The sequence below is a fragment of the Leptosomus discolor genome, chromosome 27 (assembly GCF_034619465.1).
Source record: "Leptosomus discolor isolate bLepDis1 chromosome 27, bLepDis1.hap2, whole genome shotgun sequence".
Classification (NCBI taxonomy): Eukaryota; Metazoa; Chordata; class Aves; order Leptosomiformes; family Leptosomidae; genus Leptosomus; species Leptosomus discolor.
Genome location: NC_141417.1, coordinates 3,082,535 through 3,102,434, shown reverse-complemented (window position 1 = coordinate 3,102,434; position 19,900 = coordinate 3,082,535). Strand labels below are relative to the sequence as shown.

Sequence of the window (19,900 nt, the reverse complement as noted above, 5' to 3'; positions counted from 1 at the left end):
CTTGAAATGAACATGAGGGATCTGAGCAAACCTCAGCAAGCACTGACTCGCTTTAGTGTCAGGCCCTGCACAAGAGCCCTGGGCAGAGGCACTCAGGTGGAATCCGTCTGGGTGAGCAGAGCAGAGGTGGCTGGAGCTGAGAGCCCATCCGGAGCTCCTCAGTGAGGGCAGGAGGGGGAGTCTGGGCTCAGGGAAGAGGTTAGAGCTGTGTCTGCTGGGCTGTGCTGATCAGGGTTTATTTATTGCAGTGCTTCCCTGAGAATGACAAGGTCGGTTGTGCTGGTTTGTGCATCGGTGTCAGCCTGTGCTGGGAGCCCTGCCAGGGGCAGGCTGGGAGGTGGGGGTGCCAGCAAGGCAGGTGAGCTGGTTGAAGTGGGATCCAGGTTACGCCAAAGTGTGCAGGAGAGGAAAGCAGACAGTCCCTTTGAGGGCAGCGCTGGCACCTGTGGGTTGTGTGTGACTCGATTTTTAGGTTCCATGGACATAGTGGGTGTTTCCCGGCGGTGTGCGGGTCTTTCCTGACCAGTCCAGGGTGCTGGCTCGCTTTCTGGGAGCCGGGAGCCCCCCTGCGGGTTCTGCCGGGAGTTTCTCCGCCGCTGCTCGGTGTCGGGCTGCCCCGGGCAGGGCTGTGGCTGGGCTGCAGCCGCAGGGTGTGTTGGAGGCAGTGTCCTCGCTGGGCGCTTCCCCCGCGCTGCTGGGAGTGCTGGGAGGGGAGGCCCTGTTGGGCGGGCGGCTGCAGTGCCCGTGCCCCGACAGCCGGGGGGGGCAGCTGGTTGGGGGGCCCGGGGCAGCCCCGAGGGGGCAGGAGCTCCCTGCTGAGGCTGTCGGGGGCCGTTGGGCAGCCTGGGCTCCTGCCGCGCTCCCGGGTCTGCCCCTCCGCCGAGCTGGGGCAGGGGGCCCGCCGGCAGCCCCCGCTCCTCTGCGGGCCGGAGCAGCCCTGTCCCCCGTCGCCATGGCAGTGTTTGGGCCGGCCCTGTTGCCGCGGGAACGGGGGCAGCGGCCTGGCTGGCTGCAGGGCCCAGTGTGAGTGTGCCCGGGCAGACTGGGAGAGGAGGGGGGCACTGGGGAGACCCAGAGTAAATAAAAAAGGAGTTGCAAAGTTGCAAAGCCGGGATAGCAGAGAGCAGATGCTGGGGGAAGCAGCTGGGAAAGGGAAAGTAGTAATAGTAAACTGTAAATACTTAAGGCGGGAGCCACAGTTGTAAATTACAGTGTGTAGAAGTGGGGAAGCTCCATCAGACCCTTGAAGGGGAGCTTGGTCCATCTCACTGTCAGCTGACAGCTGATGTTCATGAAAAGAAATATCAGGAAGGTATAACACCAGGCTCCTATTAATTTTCTCAGCTATGGTAGAGCTTTTGTATTACAGTGCAGGATGACAGTACCTAAGTGATAAAATACAGAAGGACTGGAATATAAAGGTAAGATGGCAGGTGGGACTTCCTGGGTAGCAAGAGTTGATTTAGAAAGCCCTCAGCCACTTAGCAGTGGGCTGGAGGGGCAAGAGATTAGTCCTGGAAATTCTGCTTTTCCATTCCTGGCTTCCTTGAGATGCTCTTTCTATGGTGATTGCAGCTAAGGAGGGGATTTCTAGGCAAGAAATGTGATCTTGCTACTTAAGCCTGAACAGGGCAAAATGATTTAACTGAACAAAATTGTTCACATAGCACCCTGATTCTCACGTTTAACAGATCTCCTGTCTTAGTCTTCCAGCAAAGTGTACTAGAAAGGCAAATTAACCAATTACTCCAGAGAGAGATGGTTTGTCTTTGCAGAAGGAAGAAGAAAGAGGGTTTATGGTGTACACTGAGGCAAGATTCAGCCACCAGTCTGTGCTCCTACAGAAAAGCTGAGTCGAGCGTACTGTGGTGCAGAGTGTGCCGATATACACCCAGCCTTTAAGTTCGGAGGGCAATCGGTTGGTATCAGAGCAGCTCTAAGGCTGGTGCTGCTGCTTGAGCCCAAGAGACGTGGGATCCCTTGAAATGAGGGCACTGGCACGTGGCATAGTGCCAGCCACAGGATCTGTGTAGACACAAAGCTGTGCCTTTACATGGAATTCCCTTTTTTTAATTAATGTCTGTTAAGAAATTTGCTGTGTATTCTTGATTTCCTGTCTTTTTCAGCCCAGTGTCCTCAGACAGCTGCTCAGTTGTATTTTAGAGAAGGAAGCTGTTGGACATGTGCACAAAGGGAGTGGGACGCTTTAGGGCCGTATCCAAGTGCTCGTATCAGCTTCTTCCCCGGCCGCCAGCCCAGTGACAGTTATTGCTGCACCGGTGGGTGCACGGTCACACCCGTGGTTCCCTGGCCTGCTCCTGTCCCTCCCAGCTGTTCACAGCCACCAAATAGCCCCTGGGGGTTCAGGAAGCAATGCTGGGCGCTACACATTGTGTAGTGGCTCCTCCCAGAGAAGTATGAATTACGTGTCCTGAGGTGGTGTGTGGCCACTGGGCAGGATGGAGGCAGTTTTGTTGGCAGGAGGGCCAAGAGCCGGGAGGCAGCAGCTCTGTGATACTCGGCAGGATTTAACTATGTACCTGGTCTAAGAGCAGGTCTGGGGAGGTAGAAGGGCTTTTAATGCCTTGTAAAATTGCTGTGGAGCTTGCAGGGGTGGTAGAGTCTTCTAGCTGAGCTGTAGATACTGGAGTAAAGGGAGCCTTGGGGAGGAGGCTGAAGCTTGGATGTCCTTGGTGATCTTCAGCTTGGCACCCTGCTCTGCCACATCTGGGTTTCTGTGACATGTCAGGAATTTCTGCCCCAGCCCTGGGCGTATTTCTTCATTGCTTTTCTAGGTGGTGTTAGCTGTTGTGTCCTGGCCCAGCTGGTTCCTCTGCCCAGGCTCAGGGCATTCATGCTCTGAACCGAAACCTGAGGTGCCAGAGCTGTCTGTGCCCTGAGCCTGGAGTAGATGGGGATTTCTAGTCCTTCCTTAATTTCGGGGCGGGGCGGGGGGGGGGGCGGTGGAGGGCTGTCTGAGGTGGGGAAGATGGAGATCTCCCCCCACCAGACAGGGGTGCTGGGCTGGAGGCGTGCTGTCTTGTGGGTGCTGTTTTGTCCTGCCTCTGCAGAGAGATGGGTCTGACTTGGTAGTTCTGCGCCTTTCCTTCTAATGTGGGAGGCTGATCCCTGGAGGCTCTAGGGCAGTGGGGCTGTGGGAGAGCCTTACTCCAGGGCTAGAGGGTAGGGGAAGCTGTAAGACTGGGATGGGGGGCGTGAAGGTTGGAAACCCTCTGGAAATAAGCATTGTGGGCATGATGAACAGGATGAATTTCAAGTGAAGTGAAATTGCAGTTAGAAAATTGGAACAAATCATCCAGTTATTCTCAAGACCCAGTAATAAAACGCTGAAATCCAGATTAATGTTGTATCATCCCCATTAGATTTGTCTCTTGAAAAAGAGTTACTTCCAGCTTTAAATCCTAGCTCTTGCTGCAGCAGGTCCTAGTATCCGTAGGACAGTGCTGTGCTCTTGTTTCTTGCAAGAACTAAAGGAAACGGCAACCTTGTTGTTCCCTGAAACTCTAAAGGCCCAGTACCACAACCACGTGCAGTACTGTAGCTGTTTTGGGAGGAAAGGAGTGAAGTTGCTGCTTTGCGTGCAGGATGTGGGTGAGACTTGAGGGGAAGGGAATGGTCATCTTTGTGTAGATGACGTCTTGCTGTACACAGCAAGTCCGCACAAAAAATGATGAGGAAAGAATGGAAGCAGGAGGGAATGTGATCTGTGATTTTACTCAATGTCAAGATCTAAAAAAATTCTAGAGTAGAGCTGGGATTGAGAGCACTGGTCTGTCAAGTCCCAGAAAAGTGGGCAAATCCATCCGTTCCCTGGTCCAGTTAGCCAGAAGGAGAGGGGAAATGATTTCTTGTCCAAAGTAGTGCTTAGTAAATGCTGAACATGTTTATATCTTTGATTTTTGTTGGTGCTTGAGACCTGCTTTCTGGAGTTGTCTTCTTGCCCTTTCTTGCACCCCCACTTTGTGTGACACAACAAAGGGAGGCGGTCTGCAGGCTGGTGATTGGAAGAAGAGTGGCCCTTGGACCTGTTACCCCATGCTACTTGTAGGATAAGAATGCTGGAGAACTGCCATTAGGATAAAGCCTGAAGTGGCCCTGTTTTCACGTGTGTTGCATTTCTATTCGAGCTAGTTGCTCAGGTTCCTTCAATGGTTTCATGCTGCTGGTACAGGCTCTGTAATGCCTGTAGGGAGCCTTGAGTTTGGGTGTTAATAAGTGAAAATTAGGGCCCTTGTTCTCCGTGGAGCAATGGTCTTGGGCACTGTGGTAATTTCATGCCTGGCAGGAGCCATATTTGCTGGATAATTTTTGTAACTTTAAACAACCAAGTTAGCCTTGAGAAACTCTAGTTCTTCATCAGAGTATTGAACTCGATGCTCCATTAGTGAGAAACATCCCCAGGGTTCTTGCACAAAGGGTGGACATTTTGGTTTGCAAAGCAGGAAAGTGGTCTGATTTTGTTAGTGCTCGAGGCAGCAGCAGTTGCTGGGGTTAAGGTTGTTCACAACAGTCTGAGCACTTAGTAGGGTCAGGCAGAAAGTCAGGTCAGCTGCTCTTGCAAAGTGAAGCAGCTGAGTGACACCTTGCTTCTGTTCCCACCAAAAGAGTAGTAGAGGACAGTTTGGATATTAGAGATTTGGATAATCATTCCAGTAAATGGAGTTCCAAAAGTAATGAAAGTGTGGGGAGAAATGCCAGCAGGCGCTGGGGTGGGTGTGTGGCCTGTGGGACTGCACGCACAGCAGCAGGCTGTTTTGGCTCGGAATGTTTGTTCTGGGGTTTTACTTGTATGAATTTTAACTCTGCCACTTGCTATGGTCTGATCCTGAAGCAGGGTGGGGAGGCCTGAACGTTCTGCGCTTATGAAGGATGCCCCAGCCTGGAGACACAGGCGTATCCTTTGGGTCTGCCGTGAAGGGGACTCTGGATTGTCAAAGTCCCTTTGTTGCTTCTTCCAGGTGAGCTGAGACATGGCTGCTGCCAGGATCCGTCGCTCCATGGGGTCCTCCAGAACGGCCAATGGATTCCAGAGCAAAGTGGTAGCACCTTGCAATCCGAAGCTGGTCAGAGAGGCAGAGGAGCCTGTAACTGTAAGTACCTGCTGAGGCCAGGTAGGAGCTGGTTAAGGCTGGAAACTGCCCGTGTTTCCCTCCTCTGCCGGCCCCCCCTGTTGTGAAGCAGCATCGCGAAGCCAGCCACCCCCTCCCCATCTCTTTGCTGCCATGCTGCTGTTGGAGGTGGCTGCCATGGTGCAGTGGGGGATGGACTGTGTGCTGCTTGAGAGAAAGTCCAGAGTCTTGTCTGGATGTGCCGCCGGAGCGGAGTTAAACGGATGTACTGGGCATTGCACTGGAATGGCTGAAGCACGAGCGTGTCCTTCTCTCCATCCTCTTGGCGTGGGCAGTGGTATTTTCTGTTGGGCAGGCGCATTTGCCAGTGCTGCTCTGAGCATAGCTGCCATCCAGGCAGCTGGGCATGTGGTGGGCTGCTCCAACTCTGCCTGAAGACTTGACACCTGCTGCTCCCAGATAGAACAGGCTGCAAACCAGTTGTTTGTAGCTTGTGTTCTTTGTGGAGCCCCGATCCAGCCCTGCAAAGAGCAGTGGAGTCAGGGCAATTCCTCCTTCCCTTCCACAAATGTCCCCTTTGCTGACTGGAGCTCACTTGACTGGAGATGACCTAGTGCTGAGGCTCTGTCCAGGAGGTATCTGTGTATACTTTTGTGGAGGGGTCTGTGAGGCCGGAACAGAGATAGAGCAAGTGCTAATTAAAAAGAGAGAACTAAAACTCGGACCCATTCCTTTCCACCTCCGTCTTGGCACAACACTGCTGTTCTGCTTTCCTCTGAGGCACCCAGCAGAGACGTCTCCATACGCGTGTTGGCATTGTGCAAGGGTGGAGTTGGGGGATTTCTGATAACTCCTCCCCACTCTTTTCAAAGGTCATTGGCTCGATCCAGCAAAACTAAAGAGGAAACCAGTGCCTGAAGAGCAGAAATCCCCAAAATGTCACACCAAATCATGAAGAAGCTAATGGGACAGAGCCACTTGGTTATGGCATGTGTATTCTGCTCTATATCATTAATTTACTGATGTTAAATATTTCAGCAGGTGACGTAGGGTTCTTCCAGGACTATGCGAGTGGCTGTGATCCCAAATTTTTCATCAGTGGCACTTGACGAGAAAAGCCTTCCTGAACAAAGGCATTTCTGTACATCTTGATGGTGTTTTGCATTTCAGCTGACTCCCTCTGCCTTCCTGAAGGAGATGTCTCTCACCACCAAGCAGAGGCTGGCCAGCACTCGGGAGATGAGGCGGCCCCGGATTATCCATCTTCTAGACAGAAGTGAAACCTTTCATCCAAAGGTAGCCTTTTCCTGCCCTTTTCCTTGCTGTTTGATGTGACATGTGAAGAGGAGGCGTGCTTGTGACAGCCTTGCCTCCAGCTTATCTGAATACCTCAGTGACTAGGTCCTGCTGTCCTTTCAAACCGCTGGTGGTGGTGGAGTTCCTTCTGCTGGGGGAAAGGTAAAACATTTTTCCCTGGTGAGAGGTTGAAGTCCTGATCTGCACTAAGCCGATGTAAATACCCTCCGCTGAAGCTGGTGGGTTTTGCTGGAGTTTAGCTGATGTTGCTGACAGCACGATCCTGGGGGAAGGCTGGGGCGGGACACGAGGGCATGAGCTTGCCGTGTTCCATCCTGCTGAAATAGCCGCCTCTTGCTTTGGTGTAGTCACTGTCAAATGCTTGGGGTCACAGGACTCCCTGGGTGGTGGCAGCATTGGCCTTTGCAGGCTGAGGGCCTGTGGTGTTTACTCAGGATTTAACAAAACTAGTTGCATTAGTGCTTTGGGTTGGAACAACGTGTGGGACCCGTACAGGGTGTTGGATTTTGCAGGCTGCCAGGTATAGCGGGGAATTGCCCCGGGCAGAGAGGAGTGGAGGTGCTTTATCTGGGTCCATGTTTGCTCTGATGTATGTTTAAAGCTGCTTTTCTTGCAGAACTGCTCAGTGTAACACAGTCCAAGTGGGTAGGTCACCGAGGTAGGCTGTTGAGTGGAAAATTGCCAGCAAGAGACCTGTAACCAATTGGTTCAGGATTGCCCTGGTCAGCACGGGAGGTTGGGAGGGCATCAGATGAGGGCACAAATAACTGGCGGTGTGCTGCAGCTGCTGGCTTCAGTGTGACAGTGACTTCTGTGGAGAGGCAGGAGACCTGCCTGTGCCTTTCGAGGGGGGACAGTGCAGCTGAGGGGAGACAAAGCAGGGAGGATTTTTCTCAACGTAACGCCTCTGCTCTGTAAGCATTTGCTGATTGTGTGTATTTTCAGCATGCTTCCGCAGTGGTGTTAAATAAAGCAGCAATAACAGAATACAATAGCAGATCCATTTAAAGCTCATGGAAACAGGAGATACCAAGTCCAGTCTTACTCAGGTTGGCCAGTAATGCTGAGAAAAGAGCTGAGCCCTGTCAGCATCCAGCATTCACCTCGCTTGTCTTTCCTAGTTAGTGTGTTACTTTTTTTTTTTGCCTTACCTCCTCTGGTACTGTTCTCTTCTTCCTGGTTTCCAATATCCAAAAAGATATTGGGGATGTGTGGGACTCGGTCTCTCTGTCTCAAAGATTACCCCCAAATTGTCTCCCATGGAGTCTCCTGTAAATTCTTGGGTTTCACTTGCTCCATGAGTGCTCACGGCTCTGGCAGCAAGTGCTCTGGAGCTGTGTGACCACATTAGCGCAGAGCTCTGCTGGAGGTAAGTGCTGCCTTCCATTTTGGAGACGGAAACCTGGCGAAACCCCTACCAAAAGAGCTTCTTAGCTTGAGCGTGCTCAACGTGGTCCAGAAACCTGATCAGCTCAGAACACAGGTGGGTGAGCTGCCGCTTCCCTGGTGTGAGCTGGGCAGACGTAGTCACCCAGAGACTATACTTCCCTGGAGATCAAGGTAGTGTAGGATTCTCCTTCATGAATCTTTCTGCCAGCAACTGAACTCTCACTGCTCTGTCTTGCATCTCCAGTTCTCAGCAGTTGACCCGGAACAGAGCTCATTTCAGCCATTCCCATCAGAGGTGGTATTCCAGAGCTACGTCCCCCATGAGGTCTACGAAGTGCCCCTGGTTCTGAGGAACAAGGACAAGGTAAGTGCTGGGAGGCGGAGGTCTAGCACTGTGTTGGAAGAGGAGAGCAGTGCAGTTCCCGTGGTGTACGGCATAGCAAGGAACCTGCTGCAGCACAGCGCATCCAGAATGGAATGTCTTCCACCTTTATTTTGCAAGATGGTGGAAATCTTCCCATAGTGGGGATTCTCCGTCTGATTTTGGCCAGGCGTTGGTGGTATCTTAGCCAAAGGAGCTTTTCTAGTCAGCATCCTTCCCCTTGAAAGCCCTGGATTGATGGGGTGTTGAGGGCTGTACAGTTCTACCTGCTCTTGTGCTTTACCTCAAGTGTGCACCACGTGCTGGTGGCTCCTTGGTTAATCTCGGTTTCTGGCAGGACATCTCTGCCTCTCCCAGCCTGTTGAGCTGCCTCTGTGCAGCTTCCTGTCAAAGCACAGGGGCTGAGTCTTCTCAGCTTCCTGATGGAAAGAGTTCTAGTTAGTGGCATCAGCACTCCAGGAAAGGTGTTTTGAAAGAGCGGTGGGGAAAGACTGATTCAGCAGCAGCGGTGGGAGGCCTTTAGGTGCCACTTGAGGTTCCTGCTAAGCTTAATTCAGTTCTGCTCAGGTTGTTCTAAGCCAACGTGGCTCTCTGCTTTCCCTTTGGAGAGCCACAGCCCATCCAGAGTAATGTGCTCTTGAAGGTCTGCACCTTAAAATGATTCGTTTTGTCAAGTAGAGATTTCCCAAGAAAGCTGAGAAGGGAAAAGATGAAAAATGTCAGCAAATTTGTTCCTCTGTAAATAGGAAAACGGAGACCTTTAGAATTTCAGCAGGGGAAGCATTTCCTCAAGTGGGGCCTGCGCCAAGAGCAACTGGTGGGAAAAGACAGGAGGGAGGAAAGGAGCCGAGTTAAAAAGTGCTCTGGGAGAGAACATTGTGTGCGCAAGGGTTTGTCTTGAACAGTCAGGGTACTGGAAGCAGAGAAAGGTCAGAAGAAGAAAGGTGTAATTAAAGATACTGTTTGTAAGGAAGAAGAAGATGTATACATGAGAGGAGGGCAAGATGGGGAGATGGACTTGTACCTGAGAGCCGGTGCATGGACCCCCTCTCCAAATCTGCCTGTTGGGGGAAACAACCAAGTGGACAAAAAAAAGCTGTCAGGGCATATTGCAGGTGGAGAAACAGCAAGAGAAGTCAAAGTAGCTTCTGAGAGAACAGATTTTGACAGGGAGACGGTTGAAAATGGGAGACCCTTTGGCAAGGAAGGATGCAGGTGTGGTCCCTCCGTTATTCCTGGAGAGTCCTGTGCTGTTCCTGGCCCGGTGTTCAGCCTGGGAACATCAGAAAGGTGCAGCATGGATGCCCGTGCCCAAGGGATACCATTCGAGTGGTCCAGACTGATCCTGGGCACTCTTTCCTGTAGGTATCCTCTTTTCCAATTAAAATGTGCCTCAGTTTTCCTTTTCCTATGGCTCTGCTTTATTCCCACTAAGTCTTTTGGCTTCAGATGCTCCGTTATCCATGTGACACTTCAAAATGTCTGACTTTGCCTGTTGGCTGGTACTTGGCAAACAGTTCATTTGCTCTCTTCACGCTTCCTCAAGTGGAAAAGAACCTGTGCCTCAACATTTCTGCTGTTCCCAGTAAAAAAAAAAAAATCAACTTGTCGAGCTGCACCTTGGGGTTTGTCTGCCCTGTAAAGGGGAAGCAGTGTGGGACCTGTTGATTTTTTTCAAAGTGAATTAGTTTTGAAGCTAGTAAGACCTCAACCATTGGACAGCAGTGGGGTAAAAGTAAGATCAGTTCTAAGGGAAATCCTTGGCATGTCTAAGTACACAAAGATAGAGGTGATAATGCCAAGAGAGGTTTTTGTATTCTAATTTTGTTGGCTTTTGGTAATATCCTGGAGAAAAGCAACGTTGTGCTCTGTCTCAAAGTTTTCTCACCCGTTTCCCAGATTCCTCTGAATACTGACTTCTACTACGAGGTTGTCTGCTCCATAAAAATCTGGCTAACAGCGAAGTGTATTCCAAACAGAGGCTCTGGAGTCATTCCAATACAGAAGTGTTTCGCCATATGCTTACTGCTCTTACCTGTGTGTTGAAAAATGGCTTCTCTATCTTCAGGCTGCTCCTCGCCACCCTCAGAGATGATCTGGGTGGCTTTTGCTGAAGGTCTTGGCCACGTGTGCTCATCTCCCAAGGGACTTGGTGACCAAAACATTTGTCTGCAGAGTGAAATTGGCTCCTGGAACACACTGCCCTGGAACTTTTGCTGGGAGCAAAGGGCGTTTGGAGAGTTCAGGACTGCCTTGGCCGTGGGTTGTCAGGCTCGGATGAGTGGTGCAGAATGAACCTCCATTTTTCCCAAGCCTTGGGTGGGTTTGTTTCTCATCAAAGCTGCCTGTCAGTCAAAATTGCCTGTTTTAGCCGTTCTGAGATGAGATTTGGTACTCCGGGGTTGGCATCTGTGTGCTAGAAAATGCCTCTTTGCTCTCTTTGTGCTCGTGGTATCCCAGAGGGCAGAAACCTGCAGCAGGGTGCCTGCAGGGACTGCTGGGTGTGGGGAGGAATACCCCGAAATCTGGCTTGCCTGCACTGGCAGCTGCCTGGCTACAATCGCCAGGCAGCAAGAGCCTCTGGAGAGCAGAGACTGGCTTTTCATAACGAAACCCCACTGTGAGTCAGTGCTGGTCCTGTCTTTCAAGGCAGAAAATGCCTTTGAAGCCCGTAATTGGTAGGCACAGCTTGGGGGGTCCTCTGGCTTCCCATCCTTTTGGCAAGTTGACTGCTCTGATCTTCTGCATCAACCTGTCCTTGAGAGTGTCTTGCTTCTCCCTTGCTTCTTTACAGCCCCCTTTAAGTTCTCTTGGCCATCTTGTTTCTGGGGTCGTCTCTTTGCCTTCCTGTGTTCCTCCTCTTGCTCTTCAGGTTTGCTTTTATTCCCAGTAAGGCCACAATATCTGGGATCTCTGTCTCTTACTGGTCTGCCTGCATGACTCTAGCCCTGCAGCTTGACTGTCACACTCCAACCCAGTAGGTTAGAAGTGAATTTCTTCCTTGTCCCAGTATAACAAACACTATTTTGCCTTCAGATAATACATTCTCCCTCTGGAGGCATGACTGCATGGATGCGTGCAGGCAGAAACAAGCAGGTTCTTTGGGCTTGGTGAATACGGGGATGACTTGATTCAGGTTCTAGATCTGCGTACTGCCGGTGTCTTACCTGCTTGGGGAGTCCTTCACAGCAGGGCACAGAACTCTTTTGGCCAGGCAGAAGGGATTCAGGTCCACCCTTGTGTATTATGTGCGTGTACCTCTGGAGCTAAAAGTGCTTGGGAGGGGTGGCTAAGGAAGGATGTCACCAGGGCAAGGCCAGGTCTCTTCTCATGTTTCCGCGAGTGGCAAAATCTTAGTTTCATGTCTTTCCTGCAGGTTTCTCGGCTGCTGAAGGTCGTCTTGGAGAGCTCCCCTTATTTCAAGTTGATCGGCGCCAATAACGTGTGCCGTAAGGTAGCCCCTGGCATGCTTTCAACGTTCCGCATCGTTTTCATCCCTGACGAGAACAAGGTAAGGCTGGAGGTCCCCGGAGACTGGTGCCTTCAGCGGACGGTGACCCTGGGGGGTTGGATTTGGAAGAGGGCAGCTGGTGTGGGCTTTTGGGAACTCTCCTGGTTGCAGGGGCTCGCGCTGGAGCTGGAACTGGGAGAAACTCTTTCCCCATGGTGAAGATTATGCTCCCGTAAGCTGAAGGCTCTTACATGCTTCAGACTGTTTTTATCTTCAGTGCTGGAACATTTACTGTCTGTTGGCTTCAGGCGTGAGAGTCCACTGTCTGCGGTGGAGCAGCCTCTCAAGATGTTGGTTTCTAGTATCTGTCCCTTGCTGCATAGGTATGGGTTTGCTCCACTACCTATAAATACAAAAGTCTGTTTAAAAGCGACCAGTTACTTGGAGGACCCAAAGCGAGCCTGGCGAGATTGAGGACCACTACCTCTGCAAACTGGAGTCACCTTAGTGTATGTCATGTTGGACACAGTAGTGAGAGAGCAGAACATGAACAGTGTCCTTTTTCTTGCACACTGGGATAGCCCACCCCTTGCTGTGAGGTCTGCTGCAGGCTGTGGTCGGGCAGGCTGCAGCTCCTCACACCCTGGCATTGCGTGGTGCTGCGAGCCACTGCGGTGGGGACTGACGGGCTGTGCTTTCCCTGCCTGCGCTTTCTTGAGCGCTTGCGAGGGAAGATGCACACGGAACAGTAGGAAAAGGGCAGGGAGGGGTGTTGATAAGATGTTTAGCCATCTCTCTACTCACTGGTAGGGGTTTAATTATTCTGGAAAATCCTAGAGGAACAAATAGATCCAGAGAGCTTTTCTCTCTTCCCATCTGGCAACCACTTGTCTGCCTCACCCTGGGCTGGAGCGAAGATGATGCTTTTTCCTACCCTCTGTTTTCAGGCCTTGCAGCTGTGCTGTCCCTGAGGGCACTTGCCTGCCTGCGATCCAGCTGGGAGTCTGGGCGAGAGGGTGGGCTGTGCACACAGCAGGGAGCCAGCCTGGCACAGGCACGCTGAGCTCTGGGTGTCTGTAACTCAGCCGGAGGTTGGTGTGCTGCAGGTGACTGTGAGACCTCTGCCTGAAAGAGCACGGCTAGAAATGAAGGGGCAGGTACAGTCTGCAGGCAGACACGTCACCCCAGAGCCTGGGGGGTGCCTGGGTCCTCACGCCTGGCGTTGTGGTTGCTCTGCCGACAGGCCCCTATTCCGTGCCCAACACGTCGTGCTGCTGCTCGGAGGTTTGACCACCAGTGCTGTGGCCCTGGCCAGTCTGATTGTCAGTGCTGTGATGGGAAGGGTCAGTGCTCTTATCTGGAGGCTTGTTAGTACAGAAGGATTTAGTACATGGCATGGGAGGGAGGAAGCGTCGCAGGGAAACAAAGGCAGGTTGATTCCTTCCACCAGCATCCTGCTACCACTCAGCGTGACTTTGTTGGAGAGGCAGGTCAGGGGATAGCTTTGAGCCAGCAGATGTTTCTGCCCTGGGCCAGAGGTGCAAGATTTCTTTGGGTGGACCTGTTTTCTCATCTTTCGGTTGCTGCTTGATTTTAGTTTAGCGCTGTGTCCTACCCTCAGACAGCATGGATATAGAGAACTGGAGAGGAAATGCCCTGTGGTGCCTAGCTCCCCATGCTGGTGAAAGAATATGTTCCTTTGGAGGGACTGAGAAATTATTTAACGTCATTAATATTTAGGGTAAAAATGATGTTGGCCGAGGGCAGTTCTCCCAACTACCCAAGTGACAAAAGAGCTTAATCTCGCTGAGGTAGGTTTTGCAAAGGATCCTGGTGCCTTTAAAATGGGATTTATTAGCATTAATTAGTGTCCATTTTTGGGGTGGAAGAGGTAAATTGGTGCCCATGAAGGGCAAAGTGCTGCTCTTCAAGTTCAGAGAGGCAGCAGAGCAACACATGACCATCACCACAGACAGAAGCAGGGCGAGAGAACCCCGAAGAGCACTAGTGTCCCATACTTTGTGCCTTGTCTCACCCTTGAACTGGCTGGTGTCTGGAGCAGGGAGCTCTGCCAGCGAGAGCTCCTCTGCACAGCTTCAACACCCCGGCGGGTTCTGCCCACCTGGGTTTTGTGCTCTTTGCAGGGGTTGTGCCGGGCACCGGGAAGGGGATGCACGCTGCTCGGTGAGGAGCACGTGGGGATTTATACAGCAGAATCAGAATTTTGTACAAATGGAACGTTTTGTCTCGTGCTTGATGACGTGTGAGGCAGCGAAGTACCAGAGTGCTGTAGCTCAGCTGGAAATGCATCGACAGCGCAGTCGGGAGGCGCACAGCACCTTGAAAGCCCCTTGGCAGAGAGGGGCAGGCTTTGGGAAACGGCCCTGTAAAGCCGCCTGCGTTGGCCTGCCGGTCGCTGGCGTGCGGAGTATCTGTGTTTTAGTTGGGGAAGGCTTATGAGTGCTGCCTTTGAACAACCTCTGCATCTCTGCTGCACCGTGATCCACAGGGACTGGGGAGAACCCAGTGACCTGGGATGCAAGTCCAAACCCCTCTGTCAGGGCTGGAGAGTCCTGCTGTTGTGGGGTCGGTTTATAGAATTCTCTTGCTTCAAATCTGCTCTTCCCTGGGGCAAATCTGACTTGAGTGAAGTCGCTCCTGAGTCAAGGCAGTAAAATTGTATCAAGGCACCAAGTCGCTTCTTCTAGAGCCCTGACAAGAGCAACTTGATGGAGGCATCAGCCACCCAGCAGAGAGGAAGCAAGGCTATTTCCTATGTCCCCTGAGGCTGGATGAGAATTGAAGGGAAATTGAGATTAGACACAGGAAAAACTCTAGGGTGGAGCTGGAATAGGCTGCTGAGGGCAGGGGTGGAGTTGTTGGTGCTTTTAAGTACTTGTCAAATATCTCCATAGTTTGGGTAGTGAGGGGAGCCAGTTCTGGGGTGGGGGGAGGGATCAGATAGCTTTTTAAGGGTGTGTGTCCCCAGCCTTGTCCCCGTAACACTCTGGGAAAGGGTGGGGCATACACAGGTACCCTACACTCGCCTGGCATTAGAACAATTCTTATGTCCAGCTTGTTCAGTATGTCACCAAAGACGGACTGTGGGCAAGTCCTTTTGGAATTGTACCTGAGCATCCCCTGCCAAGCTTCCACGAGGTCGCTGCATTGCTGGGCCTGGAGTTAGTGCTGTGGCACAGCTGGGTTCTTAGCGGTGCCTTTAGTAGCCTGCAGTGGTAATCGAAGCAGGTTCTGTTACTGCTGTAATCCCTCACGGGGAATTACTCTGTTTTGGTGCCTCAGGATCAAAGTATCAGATAACTCTACCTGGTGCTGCTAGCTTGCTGCGAAAGCAGGCGAATCAACGGGCTTGTTTCTCTGCAAGTGACCAGCCCCATCCCAGTCATGCTGCTGGAATGAAAGGTCATTCAGTTAAAAAGCACCACTGCACTGCTGAACGCTGCTGCTGCAGTCCTAGGAAACAGCAGTTTTACTTCTGCCATGGAGATGGTACTAAATGGGCTGTGCTGGGACTGTTTCCTTCCCTGCAGGATTATTTCCACCAGCTCATCTGCATCACAGAAAGGGAAAAGTTCATTGTGCCTATCCGAGCGATTGGTGCCCGAGCCATCCTGGACTTCCCTGACGAGCTGAACTTCTCCGTCTGTCCAGTCAAGCACAGCACCCAGAAAACCCTGCTGGTTCGCAACATTGGGAACCGGGAGGCCCGCTACTGCCTCAACACCCAGAGGTAAGGGAGCTCATCTCTCTTGTGCAGAACGCTGTTGTGTGGTAATAGGGTTGGTAAAGAGTAACGAAAAGTGAAGCCGAGAAAACTCACTGACAAGTCAGTGTTATTCAGCAGGGATTCTTTATTGCGGCACCGGGCAGCACGGGGGAGGGCTCCTTCCATACGTGCGCGCCCAAGCGTTAGGGTTCTTGCCTTATATTTACAGCTTTCATGGTTATTCATTACATTTCTAAGAAAAGGGTGGGTTATTCTGCTTATTTCCAGGAATGCATTAGCATAAGTTCCTCCCGTAGTCCCGTCTCAGTCCGCCCAAGTTACACCCCCCGTGGGGGGTCCTTGGTGGTCGTTGGGGATGAAGGTCTGAGTCTTCCTCAGGGTTGAACTTTTGAACTTGTCCTGTGGCGCATGCCCTGAACTGTCCTGGGTCTTTTCCAATTCACAGAACCAGCTCTTGCTCGCTGCCCTCCCTCTCTCTCCTGCTTAGTCTTTTGTGTTCTTTTGTGTTCCTTGAGCCCCACAGTCTGATGGGAGGATTCCACCTGGTGTCCTTCGCTTGGCGGATTCTGCTTCATTCTTATCTTTAAAGTGTTAGTTAGTCAGCAATGGAGATATGCATAAGGGTTAGTACAAATCAGCCTTCCTTCCTATCTCTAAAGGCTGGTCAGCAATTCTTTTCTAAAATCTGGTTTTCTAAAGGCTAGTTAGCCATTCTTTACTACAATTCCCCTCTTTCTTTGTTCCTTCTGCAAATTCTTTTGCAGACAGCTTACAATAAATCATTTTCTTCCCATGCGTTGGCAATACCTATCATTACCGATACCAACACATTACTAACCCTCATTCTGCCTGTGCAGTTTGAGTTTAGATGGTCCTATCAGCTCAGAAGTCCATCCTTTGCGAGGTGCTCTCTTCACACAGGAATAGGGAATCCAGGCCGGTCATTCTTGTAGCTTGATGGCTGTCAAAGTCGTTAACAACACTTGATATGGCCCATCCCATTTTTCTCGGACGGGGTCATCTGAAAGAGTTTCAATATAAACCCAGTCTCCAGGATTGAAAGGATGTATTGGGTGATCCAAACCTTTAGCTCTAGTTCCCAATACATTATTAGTAATTTGTTTCAACTGCTTTCCCAAAGGTATAAGATAATTCTGTAGATAAGAATTTCCCACTTGATTCAGATCTTCCCCTTTATATCCAGCGTGATGCGGCCTTCCATATAATGTTTCAAAAGGACTTAGATTTTCCTTCGCCCTTGGTTTTACACGTATTCTGAGCAAAGCTATTGGCAATGCTTGCTACTAGTATTAATTAGCTTCTTGACATATTTTAGCAATTTGTTGCTTAATTAAATGATTCATTTTCTCTACTTGTCCGTTTGCTTGTGGCCTGTATGGGGTATGTAATTGCCAATCAGTTCCCGATAGTTTGCTCACTCGTTGAACAACTTGTGCACAAAAATGCGGCCCTCTATCTGAGGAAATGACCACAGGAACTCCAAACCGAGGTATTATTTCATTTAACAGTACCGTGGTTACTTCCCTTGCTTTGTTTGTTCTACAAGGGAAGGCTTCTGGCCACCTGGAAAAGGAATCTGTTAGTACCAATAGGTCTCGATAATCCCCCTTTCTTGGAAGTTCAGAGAAATCAATCTGCCAATTTTCTCCTGGAGTATTCCCTTTTCCAGTTGTGCCCAGTTGTGCCCAATTTCCTGTATTAGGATTATTCTTTAGACATATTTCACATTGTCGTGTTACCTGTTGAACAGTAGTATACAAATTCCTCCCTATCCAATTATGATTTAGGTATTTACATAGCGCGTCTGCTCCCCAATGCGTTTTATCATGTTCTGCTTTAACTAGACCCCAAATCAAGGTAGAGGGTAGTAGTATTCTTCCATTTTTCGTTTGTGCCCATCCTGTAGAAGGGACTTTTACCCCAAGTTCCGATATTCATTCCTGATCTATTTCACTATATTTAACATCTTCCTGTTCACTTAATTCAGTATTTCTCTTAGTCGGAATTAAAGCTAGAACTTGATCCCCTAGGTCTCTTTCAGCTGCCTGCTTAGCCTCAAGATCAGCCAATCTATTACCTCTCTCTGGATCAGTGTTACCCTTCGTGTGTCCTTGGCAATGCATGATGGCGACTTTGGTCGGTAGTTGTACTGCCTTTAAAAGTCGGAGCGTTCCTTCTGCATGTTTAAGATGTCTCCCTTGGCTTGTCAGAAGTCCACGTTCTTTCCAGATAGCCCCATGAGCATGCATAACCGTGAAGGCATACTTAGAGTCCGTCCAGATATTTATTTTCTTCCCTTCTGCCAGTTGCAGTGCCCTAGTCAGGGCAATGATCTCTGCCTTTTGAGCTGAAGTTCCAATAGGTAGAGGCGCTGATTCGATTACCTTATCGATGGTGGTGATCGCGTATCCGGCTTTACGGGTATCTTGTCGGACGAAGCTGCTACCATCTGTGAACCAGGAATCTTGAGCATCCTCCATAGGTTCCTCTTTCAGGTCGGGCCTGCTAGAACACACAGCCTCTATGGTCTCCGAACAGTCATGAATCAATGGCTCTGTAGTCGTGTCACTGAGAAAAGAAGCTGGATTCACAACGTTAGTGACTTCTATTACAACATCATCAGACTCCACAAGGATAGCTTGGTATTTCAGGAACCTAGACGGGGAGAGCCAGTGATTTCCCTTTTGTTCCAAGACTGCGGATGCAGTGTGAGAGACCATTACTGTCATCTTCGGGCCCAAGGTGAATTCCCGGGCCTCCTCAATGTTAAGTATTACAGCAGCCACCGCTCGCAGGCACCCTGGCCAGCTTTTGCTCACTTGGTCTGGTTGTTTGGAGAAGGAAGCCACTGCCCTCTTATGGGGTCCCAGACGTTGGGCCAGGACTCCCAAGGCTACACCTTGTTTCTCATGAGAAAAGAGCCAGGTGGGTTTGGTAATAGCCGGTAACCCCAAAGCTGGAGCTCTCAGGAGTTCCTTTTTAAAGATGCTAAAAGCATTTTGAGCCTCTTTTGTCTGCACTGATTGGGTGGGATTGTTCTTCAAAAGTTCTTAAAGAGGCTTTACTATCATTCCATAGTTATAAATCCGCAATCAACACCAACCTCTCATTCCTAGAAAGGTCCTGAGTTCTTTTACCGCCTGAGGTGGTGGGGTCTTGCAGATAGCTTCCTTCCGTTCAGTCCCCAGCTCTCGCTGCCCTCCGGAGATCTCATATCCCAGGTAGGTTACCTGCAGTTGAACCATCTGGGCCTTCTGTCGAGAGACTCGATATCCATTTAGTCCAAGAAAATGTAACAGGCTTACAGTCCACTCGATACACTCCCATTTTGTCTCGGTTGCTATTAATAAATCATCTACATACTGCAAAAGAGTGCCCTTCTTAGTAGGAGGTTCCCATGCCTCCAATTCTTGGGGCAGTTGATTTCCAAAAATTGTTGGACTATTCTTAAATCCTTGGGGTAACACTGTCCAGGTTAGCTGGGTTTTCCTCCCAGAAGTGGGACTCTCCCACTCAAATGCGAACAGATTGTGAGTTTCTTTGGCTAATGGCAGGCAGAAGAAAGCATCCTTTAGATCTAACACTGTAAACCAAATTTGGTTTTCTCTGAGCTTTGGAAGCAGTGTATATGGGTTTGCCACTACTGGGTGTGAGTCTTTGCCATTATTATTTATGGCCCTAAGATCTTGAACTACTCGGTATGTCCCATCAGGTTTCTTAACTGGTAAAATAGGAGTATTATATTCTGATTCGCACTCCACTAGAAGTCTGTGTTGTATAAAATTATTAATTGGGCTCTCTATTGCTTTACGGTCGTCCAATCTCAGGGGATACTGCTTCTTACGGACGGATGCTGCTCCCTCCTTAAGTTCAGTTACGATTGGGGTGGCAATTTTTGCTTTTCCTGGAATTCCTGAGCCCGTACACCTGGATATACCCAATTAATGATTTCTTCAACTTCAGGTGTTACTTCAAAAGGTTTAACAAGGCTTATCTTCTTCAAACTTAAAATTTCAATCAGCTGTTCCTCTTTTATTTGTAATTCCATGTTTCCTTGTTTAAATTCAATCCTTGCCTCTAATTGTTCCGATAAGTCCCGTCCTAGCAATGATTTGGGAGAATTTGGAACATACAAAAATCTGTGTATTCCAATTTGTTTTCCCAATTTGAACTTAAGAGGTTCACCAAAAAATGCCTTTTCCCGTTGGCCAGTTGCTCCTATTACATTCACAAAATCCTTACCTATAGGTACCATTTCTTGATTTAAATTGAAAAAGTCGCACCCGTATCTTCCAGAAATTCCATCTCCTCTTCTTCTGTCCCTAGCTTTATTTTAACCAGCGGATCCACTGGGGTAGACGCCCCAGGTCCCCATCAGTCCTGATTCACTGAGGCTATGACTGCTTGCCCTTTCCCTGGCTTCTGTGGACACTCATTTTTCCAGTGTCCCTCCTTTCTACAGTACGCACACCGATTCATGCCTAACGCACCTCTAAACCCTC

At 50.1% G+C, this 19,900-nt stretch overlaps 1 protein-coding gene across 1 annotated transcript in view; it reads left to right on the top strand.

Moving 5' to 3' along the window:
- Positions 1–5,018: 5,018 nt before the first annotated feature.
- The window catches only part of LOC147413513 (axonemal central pair apparatus protein HYDIN-like), a 69,187-nt gene continuing 54,305 nt past the window's right edge, over positions 5,019–19,900 (top strand). The window contains exons 1-5 of the mRNA XM_086478739.1: positions 5,019–5,111; positions 6,261–6,386; positions 8,041–8,160; positions 11,555–11,689; positions 15,181–15,380. Coding sequence (XP_086334865.1) covers positions 5,019–5,111; positions 6,261–6,386; positions 8,041–8,160; positions 11,555–11,689; positions 15,181–15,380 — 674 coding nt within the window. The remainder of the gene's footprint in view (positions 5,112–6,260; positions 6,387–8,040; positions 8,161–11,554; positions 11,690–15,180; positions 15,381–19,900) is intronic.